Source organism: Epinephelus lanceolatus, chromosome 2 (genome assembly GCF_041903045.1).
Source record: "Epinephelus lanceolatus isolate andai-2023 chromosome 2, ASM4190304v1, whole genome shotgun sequence".
Lineage (NCBI taxonomy): Eukaryota > Metazoa > Chordata > Actinopteri > Perciformes > Serranidae > Epinephelus > Epinephelus lanceolatus.
The window spans coordinates 50,237,094-50,252,785 of NC_135735.1; the positions used below are offsets into that span (position 1 = coordinate 50,237,094).

General features: G+C 41.6%; 1 protein-coding gene across 1 annotated transcript in view; it reads right to left on the reverse strand.

The window, feature by feature from the left end:
• Positions 1-377: 377 nt before the first annotated feature.
• The window catches only part of ndufs3 (NADH:ubiquinone oxidoreductase core subunit S3), a 39,871-nt gene continuing 24,556 nt past the window's right edge, over positions 378-15,692 (reverse strand). The window contains exons 4-7 of the mRNA XM_033642605.2: positions 9,886-10,035; positions 4,635-4,760; positions 4,403-4,522; positions 378-673 (exon numbers count right to left, since the gene is read on the reverse strand). Coding sequence (XP_033498496.1) covers positions 503-673; positions 4,403-4,522; positions 4,635-4,760; positions 9,886-10,035 — 567 coding nt within the window. The 3' untranslated portion in view covers positions 378-502. The remainder of the gene's footprint in view (positions 674-4,402; positions 4,523-4,634; positions 4,761-9,885; positions 10,036-15,692) is intronic.

The window sequence follows — 15,692 nt, forward strand, 5'->3', positions numbered from 1 at the left end:
TCTTGCAATTGTACTCCTCTTCAATCTTTTGTTAACTTCCTGGATTTTTTTTTTTCGCATGGGAATTCTGACCAATCAAGAGCAGCTTTCTCGTGCAAGGCATTTGAGCTGGTCCTCTTGTAAATGCTGCTGTGAGAACATGAACCAACTCTAGGCAATTATGCAACTTTTTAACAAAGATAGGACCCTAGGTCTGAAAAACCCTAAGATTTCAAACCCTGCCCCTTCTGTCTCCAGTCTGAAGGGTCACTACTTAGTTGAGGGCACTCCAAAACTAGATGTAGGACCAAGGGGGAGAACGCAGATTCCACACTGGCCATAAAGTCTACTTTGATGAGAAATGTAACAGTCTTGCAAAAACAACCTCTCCAAGGAACTTCTTTTGAAGGTTGTTTTATTCGTATCTTTATTTACATAAATATTTCAGGTGGGTTTGTTCAATGTGCTGGGAGTCCCAAAATGACACTAACAAACACTAACATGGTGACAAAACACAGCGACTTTATTTCTTCTCAGGAGCCGCGTCACCAGCCTCCAGTTTGGGTGAAGCCTCTTTGGGGTCTCGGTAGGCAGGGAACACCTCCCAGGGTGTGTTCAGGTCAAACTTCCTGAACTCCTGTGCCAGCTCGACAGGCTCTGCCACCACACGCTTCACCTCATCATCATAACGCACCTGCAGAGGGGAACATTCACCTCACATTTTATTGATTTTGCAATTACTGTACACCTGTCTACCACAAATATAAATGTTTTACAATATGTTACATGTATTCCTATATTTTAACCTCTGCACTATTTTATATGTAAGATTTAGGTTTTTACTTGGATGTTTTTTATTTTTATTTTATTCATTGTTTATGAGCACTATTGGAGGGAGCCTTAGATTCATAAGCTGCTTCTCTGTAATTGTGCACGTGACAATATATAACTTGAAAATGTGCTTTAATGTTCGGATGGGCATTTTAAGTAAATTCCATATTCGAGTACTTGCATTAAAGTATTAGAGTACTGAAGTATGAAAAAAAATCTAATGTAAGAACAGGAATGTAGATTGGCCAACAACAAAAACAAGTACAATTTGAAATTTGTTTATTGAACAACTTGGCTTCATTTTGTCTATTAAACCAACTGAAAATTAACATGAGGAAACTCAGCAGTCTTTCTGTCGCCACTGTTAACGTCACACAGTACTAAAGGGCTGTCTCTGAGCTGCTCTTCCCAGAGTCAGTTCCCCATCTGCCTGGTAGCACAAGCTAACATAGCAGCAGTGGCTAACATCCAACACTGAGAAGTTTAATGGTCCCAACACATCACAATGAAACAGCTTGACTCTGTCATTAAACCTGTCAATAACCATTAGTTAATGTTAGCCATGTTATGTGTATGTAGGGCTCGACAGTGCGAGCGTTTCACTCGCATTTGCGACTAAAAATAGGTGTGTGCGAACTGTAAAAAATATTTAGGGGCACGTGTGCGCATTAAAAAATCAGCTGAAGCAGCCTATATTTTTGTCATTGAAAAAATAAGATAATCTAACCGCAAATATTGGAGGAACTCCAGCCGCCTTCCCTCTTCCCCATGTGACACGGTTAAGAACCACACCGCCCGCGTAAGTGCCGCGAATAGCCTCGAAGCGCCGAGAAGTGAAGCCAGTTTCCTTTCGGCGCCCATGTTAACCGATTGTGTCATCCACACCGGCCGCACCGCACAGCTCCGCCGCCGGCCCTGCAGCGATCATTTCGGCGGCTGGTCTATTTTCTGCACGAGCCGCGAGCTAATGTGTCAAGCTGGGTAGTTACCCATGATGGAAAAACAGCCCCAAATGTGACGAAGACAACAGCTGGGAGCAGAACCGCTTGTCGACCAGCGTGGAGAAATGTGCGTCTGATGTGAATGGAAGTGCTCTGGCTTGCGGGAGAATTTCGGTGCGCTGCGCTTCGCAGGCAGGGCAGGCCCTGGCGTTATGGCCGGTTTTCCAAGCCACTGTCGGCACAGTGAATAGGCCTATAGTCCCACTGTCGGCAGTGTGGAAATAAGTCCAAGTGTGGAGGAGACGGACCGGGAAAAGCGGCGGACCTCCAGGGAGGCCTGCTCCGTTCTCCCCGCAGTTAGGGATCGTTCGCCACGGTACCGCTGCTGGGCAGGGTGGAAGTAAGTCCTGCAGAGTTTCAGAGGACCTGGAGAATGTTTTAGGATAGTAATAACATCAGTGTTTCCGCTACATTCGTTATTATTGCCGTCGCTGCTGCTCCTTCAAAACATTTGCAAGTGCACCACCACTCTGAGACATCTGTGCACTTGCACAGCGCAGCAGCCAGTATAGTGAGGAGAACAGCGGTGAGGGGAGTGGGGAGTGGGGGAAGGCTCCTATTTAGGGATGCACCGAATATATTTGGCCGAATATTGCAAAAAAAAAAAAACACACAAAAAAAAAACACACACATTCGGTATTCGGTGGAATAAGTGAAAAGCAAGGCCGAATAATAGCGGCGTGTTTTGATAACGCAATCAAACAGCGTGCGGTGACGGACAGAGTAAAATGTCAGCAGTGTGGCGATAAACAATAACGGCGAATCCCGCCGGTTGTGGGTTGAACGGGGGTCACAGACACGGACAGGAATACGTATTCCTGTCAAATATGGCGGCACATTATAACGGCTTACTGGCGAAGAAGTCCGGCTCCAGGTGAATAACTTGTTGTCATGACTGCACAAAAGTACCTGAACAGCTGAGCCATGGCGGCACACAGTATGTGTCGTATCAGAGGAGAAACTTTAGGGACTGTTCGTTACTTATGAAGGGACTGTCAGGGGAGGAGGGTGGCTGGTTGATTTTTATTTCATTTATTTATTTTATTTTGATCCACCCTATGTTAATCACTTATTGATGCTGTTTTTGAAGTATGAATAAGTCAATAAGTAATTTATTCCATTGAAATATCAGTGATGTATTATAGAAAAGTGATTTATCTTTTTATAAATGACAAAAGGCACATCTGCCTCAGAACCATGATACTTTCACTGGTATTGTACCATGGGTCCCAATTGAGGGATGAGGAAAAACTGAACATTATAGGCTATAAGATAATCATATTGCAAAGATAATATATATAAGATCACATTAAAGACAAAATTAAATCGCAACATTTTTTCAAAACTTGATGATTTTGTATACAAATTCATTAAATAATTTTGTTTGTAAATGTCTATTTGCATCACGTTTATTACGGAAAACACATTATTTGATCAATTTACACTGTGCCCCTAAAGTTCTTTGTGCACTCCTTACTTTTTCAACTTAGGAGCACATGTGCTCCTTGGGAAAAAAGTTAGCGTCAAGCCCTGGTATGTGTGTGCAGACTCTCATCGACTGTTATACATTTATATAAATAAATGTAACGTTCACCTGTGGGAAGGGCGGCAGCAAGTATTCTTTATGTTGAGCCCACTCATGCTCATCCTTAAAATACTCATACCCTTAGCTGATGGGTTTCGAAACTGTATTTCAGCCAACACATCCCGGCCCTGCATACGGACTGTTTATCTGTTGCTTTAACATGATTAATCAGTGCCACTCTGACAACAGACACCAGAATGCTACGATTTTAGTCAGTCTGTTGTGCCTGCCCTGTATAAAAAAGAGCAAGCTGCAGTCTTATGATGGAGCATAACATTACATTACTGACGTTTTTTGTGTTATTAATTTTTTTCTTATTGACAATATGCCAGTATCTGAGTGTCTTAACTGTTAAAGTAATAATTTTGGCCCCAGCTCTAACTGCCTCTCTGTACACTGTGCTCATGTGTGCACACTTGCGCGCAAGACTAGCAAAAGCACGTGAACACACATGAAGGTGGTGCCCGTGTGTCCAGGTCTCGTGCAAGCGCACACACATGAGTGCAGTATACAGAGAGGCAGTTAGAGCTACAGGCTACAATGAGGCTATAAACAGAGTTTAAATGACGTTTTTCCAAACAACTTTTTATGTCTGGGCTTCAGGACACTTGGATCACAACGGACGAGCAGTATGGAGATATTTTGTGGTTTCAATTATGTGTTTTTTGAACGTTTTAATCTGGGGCGCCGTCAGCCTGCATTAGGTGGAGTTGTGCTGCTACCCACTCTCCACAGGGATCTCGGCAAGGATGTGAGGACTCTAAAACTTCACCTGAGCCTCCCTCGGCATATGGGTGAGTAGATAATGGCTGAATTTTCATTTTTGGGTGTACTATCCCTTTAACAAATAAATTACAGGATCCAGCAGTGTTTGTGATTTTAAGTGTCTGGGCACAACTTCCATCCTCTTGTCATACTGACATTCTGCCATTACAGTTAGAAATGATAACAGATTGATGAAGTTAAATAAAGCGGACAGAGGCGACATGCTGCTGGCAGCACTCACCTCTACGTATCCTGAGAGAGGGAAGTCCTTCCTGAAGGGGTGACCCTCAAAGCCGTAGTCTGTCAGAATACGCCTCAGGTCTGGGTGATTTGAGAAGAACACACCAAACATGTCCCACACCTACACCCACACACACACACACACACAGAGTTTGTGTCACTGCCAGAAAGTCATCAGAATCAGAATAGCACTGTAGTGACTCTCCAGATTGGGCCTCCAGGTTGTGACTCACCTCCCTCTCGTACCAGTTGGCGGCCATGTGCACCGGCACTGCAGAGTCTACCGGCGTCAACTCATCTGTGTATGTCTTAATTCGGATACGAGAGTTGTATCGCAGCGACAGCAGGTTGTACACAATCTGTAAAGCAGCACAAACACATTCTCACTATACTGTACAAACATTCAGAAAGCTCATTTGGATGATATGCATCTTAGTAAACCAGGAGGGCCCCTGCACATAAGTATTTTAATTCTACCCATAAAATGTGGTTTTAGAAGAGAATGTATGACAAATAACGCTTTACTGTCCAAGTGTTGCTCTTGGTACAACGGACATACCGACAAACGGTTTAAAATTAGGGCTGTCAAACAATTAATTTTTTAAATTACAATTAATCTATGAATTTCAATAGATAATTGGGAATAATTGCATTTTTATTGGCATGTTGAAAATTCCATTATTTTGCATTTCAATATAGTTTTGAAGTCCATATTAACATGGTGAAGCAATTCTTACCAGAGTCTCTTGGTTGGCAATCAAATTCACTTTATGATCTTGACTTTTAGATTTATGTTTTTTCAAATCAGTGCTGCACTGGTACAACAGTGTATTCTGAAACCATGACTTAAGAGGAAGGAGTGCTTTTCCTGTGAAATACAGTCGGTTTTTGTTGTTGTTTTTGGAAGGGTACCATTTTCAGTTGAGACAGTGCAGTTACTCTGATATAATTTTGATTACTCACTGACATCCAATGATCCCCAGTTAATGTCAGAGTATTTGCACTTTTTCGGAGTTCCAATTAGTTGCTTTCTAGATTCATACAGGTCCTGTATGTGTGAAACTATTGTTCCCTTGCGACAGTAATACATAAGACTGATTACAACATGTCAACCTGAGGACGTTCCCTAAATACATGATATACTTGTGTGGTGATGTATCTTTGTCACTCTGCAGTTCAACCTCCAAAACATCAGTCAGCGTTCCTGTGCTGTGCTATAAAGTTTGACTGATTCAAAACACACCTAAAACACACATTAAACATGGTCTTATAGAGACACTTTCAAACACAAGTACACAAATCAGTTCCATTATAACTCACAAGATTCACAGATAAAACACTTGGCTTTTGCTGGACACGTTTTCCACAACAAGCCAACGTTATTAGCACAAGCCTAAGACATTTTACATTATTCAAAGTAGCTTAGCGGCTAGTGGGAGTTTTTCCTCACATTACTGCAGCGATGCCCACATTTCCCATCATGTCTTGTGCTAATTTAATGTAATTTGTAGTTTGCAGTTAAGTTTGCCGTTTTATGTTCCAAAACACAAATTTCACTGTTTGTTAATGTTTATAATGTGTCTGTTGAAAACATGGTGGTTTATAGTGGTTATTGTCAATTTTGTGTTTGTTTATATCTTATACCATTAGTGTGTTGGGTGTTACACTTCAACAGCCCAGCTGTATTTTTCTATTTTGGGCATGGACTTCTATGCATCCCATACACACGTTAAAGAGAATGGATAGAAATAACCTCCAAGTTGCATTGTGTTCAACTTCCCACCTTCTTTTGACTTACCATTTCAGCAGTCTGGGTGATAAGAGAGATAACTAAGCTGCTCGAACCCTGTAGGGGGGTCCGGGGGCATGCTCCCCTGGGAGAAAATTTTGTATATATTTGATTTAAAGGCACCAATCTGGTGAATTTTGAGAGCCAAGTTATGATGGCAGAATATGCCTAGATTTCAACATCTTTGTGCTTTTCATGAGTGAAAAATGTTTTATTTTTACTGATAGTGGTACATTATGGTGAAGGGTTACACTTAAAATACAGCTAAGGATTAGTGGTTAAACATGTCAGTAATCAAAAGAAAAATGACTATGGGGGACTATTTTATCATTTTAAATCATGTGCAGACAAAATATTCTTTTAAAACTTCTCACTCACAAACATAGTTACAAATATGCAAAACAATACAAAATACGCAATATGAAAAGAAAACAAAAGGTAAGACTCAAATTAATTACACACAAACACAAATCACTGCTTTCCTCCTTCCCTCCCTCACGATTTGTAAGTATGGCACCCTGAATCAGAGCATTTAATAATTTTAGGCAGCTTCGAAAAGAAGATTTCAAAAGCCCTCTGGTAGTTGAATGCCTCTGGGACAGGCCCATTTATGGCAACCCACTAGATCCATGGCGTGCGCGATCCGGCTGAGGCGCGGGTGCCGGAGCTAACAGCGGCCATTTAAGTCAATGTAAGCTGCTCCACCAACCGCGACCTAGAAGCGGCTCAGTTTCTCGGCTGAGCTGCTCAAAAATACGTGCCAGGGTCTATTTTTGACACCGCGCAACGGCACGTCAATTTGCACAGACCAACGGGAAGTCACGCGTAGGGTTGGGACTTGTTTAAGTATAGCAAGTATAATGAATATAATGTAGGAATCGGTAAGGAATTGGAATCGTTAAAATCCTAACAAGTATATAATAAACACAAATGCAATCATACAAATACAAAAACTTTATTCTAACTGTTGCAGCACAGTACAATTAGATGAAAATACACATTTGTGTGTGGTGTGTATTTCAGATTTAGAGCTTGTATCATCTCCCTGAGAATATATAACAACAAAAAGTGATTCTCTGATTTCTACAGTAACACTATTACCTCAAATTAACCACAGCAATGTAATAAAAAATACTTATATGCATTCATGCTTGGCCACTGTTATTTACATGACAACACCTGAACATAACACACACAGACACACTGGCTGTTTGTTTCTACCGCTCCCCTCGCTGGAAGCCTCGGACCTCCTGCCGCCCGCCTCCACCTTGATTAAACGCTGAAAATTAAATAAAAGAGGGAGACAGATTTCTCCTATTTTATCTTATTTTGTTATATTTCTCCCTCTCCCCTCGCTAGAAGCGTCGGACCTCCCGCCGCCCGCTCCCGCCGCCCGCTCCCGCCGCCCGCTCCCGTCTCAAACACGAGAAGTCTCCCTCTCCGCAGCACCCACGGCGCGCGCCCGGCCTGTTAAATAGCCTGTAACCATGACAACTGTGTGACACAAACTCAGTGCTTTAGTGATTAGATAATGTCGGGCTCGGTCGGGTTCGGACAGAAATATGCGGCCCGTGCTGCACTCTAATGGAAATGCACGTGACAATCTAGGAACCGTTTGCAGGAACCACTACACCAAATGTGATGGAACCGGTTCCGGAACTGGAACTTTGGTCCCGGTTCCAAAAAAGAACCGGATCCGGATCCCAACCCTAGTCACGCACAGAAAAGACGAGAGTATCTGGTCAATTTTCAAAATAAAACAGTTATTTTTTGCTAGTCACTTATTATAAGATAATGGATGTTTACATTACATAATTTAGCCTAGCGGCTAGCTGACTTTTTTCCTCTACTTACAGCTTAACAAATTATATGTAACGTTATTATTTTTCTCACCCAATGTCTGGTTTAAGTCACTGCATCTCCAGACAGAAGAGCACAGTTGAATTTCAGCCAGCTTGCATGTTTTTTTCAGTCAAACATGTTGAAACAGAGCAGCTCATCTGCACATTTTTTTTTCTATTATTATTTTTTGTCTATTTATTTGTCCGCATGGTGTTGTTTTGTCAATTACAAAAAAGTGTACTGTGCAAGTGGCTTTGTACCAGATAATTTCTTTTTTGAATTCAAATAAAAAGAAAATTACAAACAAAAGAAACAGAGCAGCTAATGGTAGGCATGCCATGTCTTATCTCAGAACTGCATTGTTTACATATGCCTACACTCTGTCTGTTCACCTGTATGTTCTCCAAAATCAATCTTTCCACACTGCTGATTTATTTCTGGGTAAATAACGTTGTCCTCATCGTCTTTCTCTTGGCTGCTTGTCATCTGCCTGCTGCTGTTTGATGGTGACACAAATTTCAAAATGAAGGCATAACCTAAAGATAATGATATGGATTGATGTTTTCACTTTGCATTGATCATATTGGATATCGCTGATCATTGAATCGATATATTGATCCAGATCAATGGATTGTTACACCCCTAATTATAACCTGAAGTAATCATGGTTAAATGATTTCACTGACTTTAGATGGAGCGCCAGTCACTGTAAGGAGGTTTGCACTGGAAATGCCAAGTTTCTAAATTACAGCTTCATCTCCAAACTCACCTCAACACACATCACATTATTTAATATAGGTGAACAACCTCAAACCTTAAACTTCCACTGTACAACCTCCAAGACGTTTATCTACAAATTTAAGTACTCAGGTGTTTGACTAAAAATAGAGACGAGTTTAAACGTGCAACTACTTGCAATGCCTTGTTCTGCAACGTTCTAAAAACCTGCCAGTTCACATCAATGCAACTAGAGGAGCCAGTGAATCAATGTAACAACTCTCTGTACTTCCGTTCTGATTTCCAGCTTTTCAGGCTTATTTTGTGGCTGAATATAATTTGTGATTTCTTGACATATGAATGAGGAATGAGATACTAGCTACAGTTGCATTTGTAGTAGTAATGAAATGGTGAAAAACATATCGGGCATCAGATGGACTGTATTCATAATAAATATGCCACAATAATATTAGTAAGCAGCACCATTTAGTTAGTCAATGAGAATGTGTGTGTGGGCAGGGCATAAGCACATACAGCGAGCTGCAGCAGTGGTCCACTGTCCAACACCAGCACACATGAGGACAGAAACAGAGGGCTCAGCGGGGACAGAGCACCTGCTGCAGCAAGCGAACACGCAGTCTGCAGTCATTTTCACTTTACCAGGGGACTTCACTACAACCTGACTGGCTGTGGAAACAGGCGACATACCTTATGTTTTAAAACCAGCCGCTGGCAATTTGACCAGCTGAGTTGCAGGTGACATCAGTCGGCCTGACTCAACCTCGGTAAATACCATAAATAAATGGTCTCATGCTGCATTTTGTTGTTACTTACGGCATGTGGTATTCGCCATGGCAGGGTACAGCCCCTGCTCTTACACACTGAGCTTAGTTGAGTGGAGGAGTCAAACAGCAGAGAGTTGAAGACAGCAGCACTCCGCGTTGCTGTGCATAAAAGCTTCACGAGTAAAAGTATCTGTGTAAAACAAAGGAGCCGGATCGAACTCTATGTGGCTCACTATCGCTGATCCCAATCATTTAACAAATGCCTTGATCAGCCCAGATACCAATCTTTGAGAATGGACTGGGACATCCTTAGGGTGTGTCTCTGGGTCTGTGTGTGTGTGAGACAGCTACCTCAAAGCGGTTCTGGCGTGTTGGGATGTCGACAGCAGTCAGGTCAATCATGTTCCTGAACTGTGCGTTGGTGTGGTCCCTCAGGAAGGTCAGCACAGGGATCACTCCGTCAGGATGGATCATCACCTCTAGCTCATTAAAACAGGTTACCTGCACAAACACACAAGGAGAAACAAAACAGGTCTTCTTCAATTTCACAGAGTGGCAAAACTGATGAAATACAACTTCCTCGTCTGGCACCTGATGCCACTGGGCCCAATGCACTTTTTTCCAGAGAAGTTTCTTTAAATCTGAATTTTCTCTTAGGCGTTAACAAAATGTACAAGTGGTCCGGACTGCTTGTAGGAGTAATTTGCAATTAGTCATATTAGCTTATCATAGGGCTTAGGTTATTCACTGAGTGTAGATCCTTTCTCTAGAGCACAAACTTCTTGTGTTTATTTGAACTATTATCCAAACAAGTTTTTTACTACTAGATTTTATATTTCATTACTCCAAAAAATTTTGAGTTTAAAAACCATAAATTTCAGTTTATAATGATAAATTAAAATGTAATGATGGACCACAAGTCTAAATTGAGCCTATTTCTATAGCCTAATGATATCATCATTAATTTAAATAAGCTACTGATACTATTATGTAACACAATAATATTGATCATGCTGCATACAGTTAAAAACGTATAACAACTTTATCATTGGATAAAGAGACAGGTCACTACGGGACCTGCAGCTCAGAAACACCAACACATAACGGACGGGAAAAGATACATAATGGAGTCCGAGCTGTCCAGTCTGAGGTCTGAACTCCGCCACATTGAGAACCTCCTGGATGTTGTCCTCCAGAGGCAAACTCTGCTCCTCTCCTGGCTAGATGTGCTGCAGCAGGATGTGCCCAACAGCCCTGTGTATCCGGCAAATACCGAAAATCCAGGTCCATCGGCTGCTCATCCTCTCTCCTGGGCGTCAGCTGTGAAGAAACAGAGAAGGATTTCTCTCCCGCTGTTCTCACCGGACGGAGATGAGGACCTGATCCCACTGTCAAACTTTTTTACACCGCTGGAAAAGCAAACAGAGCTAGTGGCTCCATCGACTGCTCCGGAGCAGCTTATCCCGACTCGCTCCAACATAAAAGGAAAGCGTCGTAAATCCCCAACGAGCCCAGAATCTCGTGGAAAACGCCGTAGATGTTTCTCTCCCCCTGTTGTCTTAAACTCAGAGTGTGCTACTGCTGGTCCCCTGCCATCGTCTCGCCTGCCCAGCGGAGCACCGGTCACTGCGGCGTCCAGTGATGACATCATCGAAGCAGCCATTCACCAGGTGCATCTATCTCAATCGACTCTCCTGGCCAGTGTGTAATCCCAGCTAATGCCGCTAGCGGCATTCAGCAACATCTCTCCTCCAAACTCTCCGTCTACAGTGATGGTTGTAAGAACAGGCAACCCAAGATCCTTATAATTGGCGACTCCATAACAAGATCCATTGAGCTCCCAGGCGCAATCACTTACAGCCTTGCTGGTGCCAAAGTTGCAGATCTCAATGAACTGACCCCATTGCTCACAGACCTCCACCCTTCTGTCCACACGCTGATCGTACATGTGTGTACTAATGATGTCATGATCAGACAATCAATCGCACTCCGCGATCAACTAGAGTCTCTCGCGGTTACAATCCAGAGCCTTGGTAAAACCTGCATTTTTTCTGGTCCCATTCCCACTACTTCAAAAAGCCCTGAACGTTTCAGTCGTTTATACAGTGTACATGAATGGCCGAAATCCTTTTACACTGCAACTGGGCATGGCTTTATCAGTAACTTAGACTATTTTTGGACCAGACATGACCTCTACAAACGTGACTGCCTGCATCCAAAACCAAAAAGTCACTAAACAGCTCATACAAAATTTCATAAACCATATTGCTTTTAACTCTGACTGATACATACCTCAGCATGGCCCTGCTCAAGAAGCCACTCCCATCCAAAATGAAGAATATCTTTCTCCGGGTCCTGCTGATCTCTTCCTCCAAAACATACCCACCAGGATCTCATTTAATCAAGCCACCTCCCAACCCAGTTGTATGACTACAAGAGCAAATCTAGTTCCCATCCCACTCTCTCTAACACATAAGCCTGACTTCACTTCAGCTCATCACCAGTCTCACCCTTCAACTGTTACTACTGAGGCCATCCATAGCAGTGCTGCAGTCTTCTGTCTTCTTAATGTGAGGTCCCTTGCAAACAAGTCCTTTTTGTGCCAGGATTTCATCATGTCTAACAATATTGACTTCTTCCTTATCACGGAGTCCTGGTTAAGCCCTGGTTATACTATTCCACTTACTGAAACATGTCCCCCTAACTATTCATGTCTCAGCCAACCCAGACTGTCTGGTCGTGGAGGTGGGGTAGCTGTTATCTTTAATAATAACTATAAATGCTCCCCTGTCTCTCTCAATACTTTCTCCTATTTTGAGTTTTTGGGTTTTCTGTTAAATGGCCAACACCCCATATTATGTGTGTTAGTCTATAGGCCGCCTAAGGCGAACACTGTTTTTATTCAAGAGTTTTCTGAATTTCTTTCTTTTATTATGGTCAATTATGATATAGTGCTCACTGAGGCGACTTTAATATCCACGTATTGCCCCTCCACTTCTTGTTTTACCACAGATTTTATTACCCTTTTAGAGTCTTTCAGTCTTGAGCAACTGGTTAAAAATCCAACTCACAATAAGGGGCATACTCTAGACCTTGTGCTGTCTCACTGTGTCTCCCTGGATAATACTGAATTACGTGAATTTAATGTCTCTGATCACAAAGCTGTCATCTTCCATACTCTCCTCCTGCCTCCTGCTGTCAAGCCTTCTACTTGTACTCGCTTTCGGTCTTTTAATTCTGAATCAGCTAGTCATTTTAACAGTATGTTTCTAGCTGCCTCTACCAGTAATAGCCTTAACCGCAATGATCTAGCCGTAGATGACTTGCTGGACCATTTTAACAGCACATGCCTGACAGTCCTTGATGACATTGCCCCCATCAAAAGTAAACAAACTAAACAGAAGGCCCTCCCCTGGCTTAATGATTACACTAGGGATATAAAGAGGCAACGCAGGAAAGCAGAAAGAAAATGGAAGAAAGACAAGCTGAAGGCTTTGCTTGATATTCTCAAAAATCTGATGTGTGCCTATCAACAAGCTGTCAAGCAAGCAATATACTCATACTTTTCTGATCTTGTAGCTGCCACAGCCCCAGGGTTTTATTTCAGGCAATAAATTCAGTGGTTAGCCCTCCACCCAATCAGCCGATTGAAGCCTCCACTGAAAAATGTGAGCAGTTTCTCCACCACTTTATCAATAAAATATAAGGCATTAGACTTCATATCACTCCTTCGTCAAGAAATCTTCCCACCTTTACAGAACCATCCACAAATCTGCCCCACTTTAAGCAAATCTCTCTGTCAGACTTAAAGGAGTTAACCCACCACTTAAATTCCTCCACCTGTCAGTTAGACACTATCCCCACTAGATTTCTCAAAGAGGTATTTCAGACAGTCAGCCCTCAAAATCTGTCTTTAATTAACTGCTCACTAACTACTGGCTCCTTTCCATTAGGCCTCAAAAAGGCGATCGTTCGACCCCTTCTGAAGAAACCCACCCTTGACCCTTTTGTTTTAAACAATTTTAGACCAATTTCAAACCTACCTTTTTTATCTAAAATTTTAGAAAAGTGCGTTGCATCTCAACTTATTACTCATATGAATAACTGCAGTATCTTTGAGCAATATCAATCTGGATTTCGAACCTACCACAGCACAGAAACAGCTCTTATTGAAGTCACAAATGACCTATTGCTTACTGCTGATTCTGGGGCCTGCTCGATCCTAATTTTACTAGATTTAAGTTCTGCATTTGATACTGTTGACCACAAAATCCTTTTAAATCGCCTGGAAACTCACATCGGTGTTAAGGACACCGCCCTTGCATGGTTTCGTTCTTATCTCTCTGACAGATCCTTCTCGGTTGTGATGGGAGAATTCTCCTCATCTACTGCTCCGTTTTTATCTGGTGTTCCCCAGGGGTCAATTCTTGGTCCATTACTTTTTTCCATATATATGCTTCCCCTGGGTGAAATTATTAATAATCATAACATTAATTTCCATTTTTATGCGGATGACATGCAACTTTATGTACCCATTGCTGGCAATAATACTGACGAATATGCTCACATTCTAGCCTGTCTTTACGATATTAAATGTTGGATGTCTCAAAACTTCCTCCAGCTGAATGAATCCAAATCAGAATTCATTTTATTCGGTCCCCCCAACCAAACCAGTGATTTAAAAAAGAATTTTGGACTATTGTCATCCAACAATAAACACTCTGCCTGAAATTTGGGTATTATTTTTGATTCAGAGCTGTGTTTTGAGCAACAAATTACTAAAGTAGTGCAATCCTGCTATCTGCAAATCAGAAGTATCGCTAAGGTTAAACCTTTCCTTTCCCAAGCAGACCTTGAAAAAGTCATTCATACATTTGTTTTCTCCAGATTGGATTATTGTAATTCTATATATACAGGACTGAGTCAAAAGGCCATTTCCCGTCTCCAGCTCGTCCAGAATTTGGCTGCGAGACTTTTAACTAATACAAGGAGACAAGACCACATAACATCCATCCTTGCTACTTTGCACTGGTTACCGGTTAAATTTAGGATTGATTTTAAACTTTTACTCATTACTTTTAACGCTCTACATGGCCTTGCTCCCTCATATATTGCAGAGTTACTTGTGGCCTATGAGCCTAGCTGCTGCCTGCGCTCCTCGGGTATGACCCTTCTAACTGCTCCCACAGCCCGCCTAGTCACTAAAGGTGATTGGGCATTTTCTATTAGAGCCCCTCAGTTGTGGAACTCCCTGCCTGAGGAGCTAAGGTCAGCAAACTCACTGCCTTCTTTTAAGTCACATCAGGAAGGCTTTTTTACAGTAGCTCTGTTGCTTGCCACTTTTATTGTTTTTTTATCTGATTTTACCTCATTTACTCTATTTGTTTTATTATTATTATCATTATTGCTCATCATGGTTCTATGCTTTTATCCTGACTGTTTTATCTCACTCTGTAAAGCAGATCAGGTTTTTGGTTTTATGTTTTTCTCAATGATTTTGATGATTGTGTTATTTTTACTTGATCTGTAAAGCACTTCGTAACTGTATTTTGAAAGGTGCTATACAAATAAAGCTTATTATTATTATCATCAAGACAAGATTTGGTAGTTTTCAGATTTAATTGGCATGAGGATTTTTAACACATCAGTTATGCTGCTAGACTGTCTAACAATTTTTCTAATTTGTCTTATTGATCTTAATCTAGACAAAAGAAAATACTAAACATAATTGTTTGGCTATTCCTTCTACAAAACTCACATTAAGAGCGTTCAGAAAAAGGAAGAAGAGTATGATCGGGGGAGAAGAATCAGATTTCTAAGCTAATGCCATTTTAGGCCAGTTAATACTGTGAATGTGGTTGAAGTTCGAATTGTTTTTACGACACAAGTTTCTGGTGTTTGGGGTTTCCGGGAATACTCAAGTTGTAATGCTGTGCACTATAGAGCTATTCGATCTTTTTTAGGAGTACATAAATTAACTTCAGTTTTAGCTATTTGTGGAGATATGGGATAGGAACCTCCAAACATCAGACATAAATGTGAAATGCTTCGACTGTGGAATAGACTTGTAAGGATGTCAGATCAGAGACTCACTAAAAATATTTTTATCTGGGACATTTTACATGGTCATCCCTGGGCTAATGAGATGAAATCTTTAT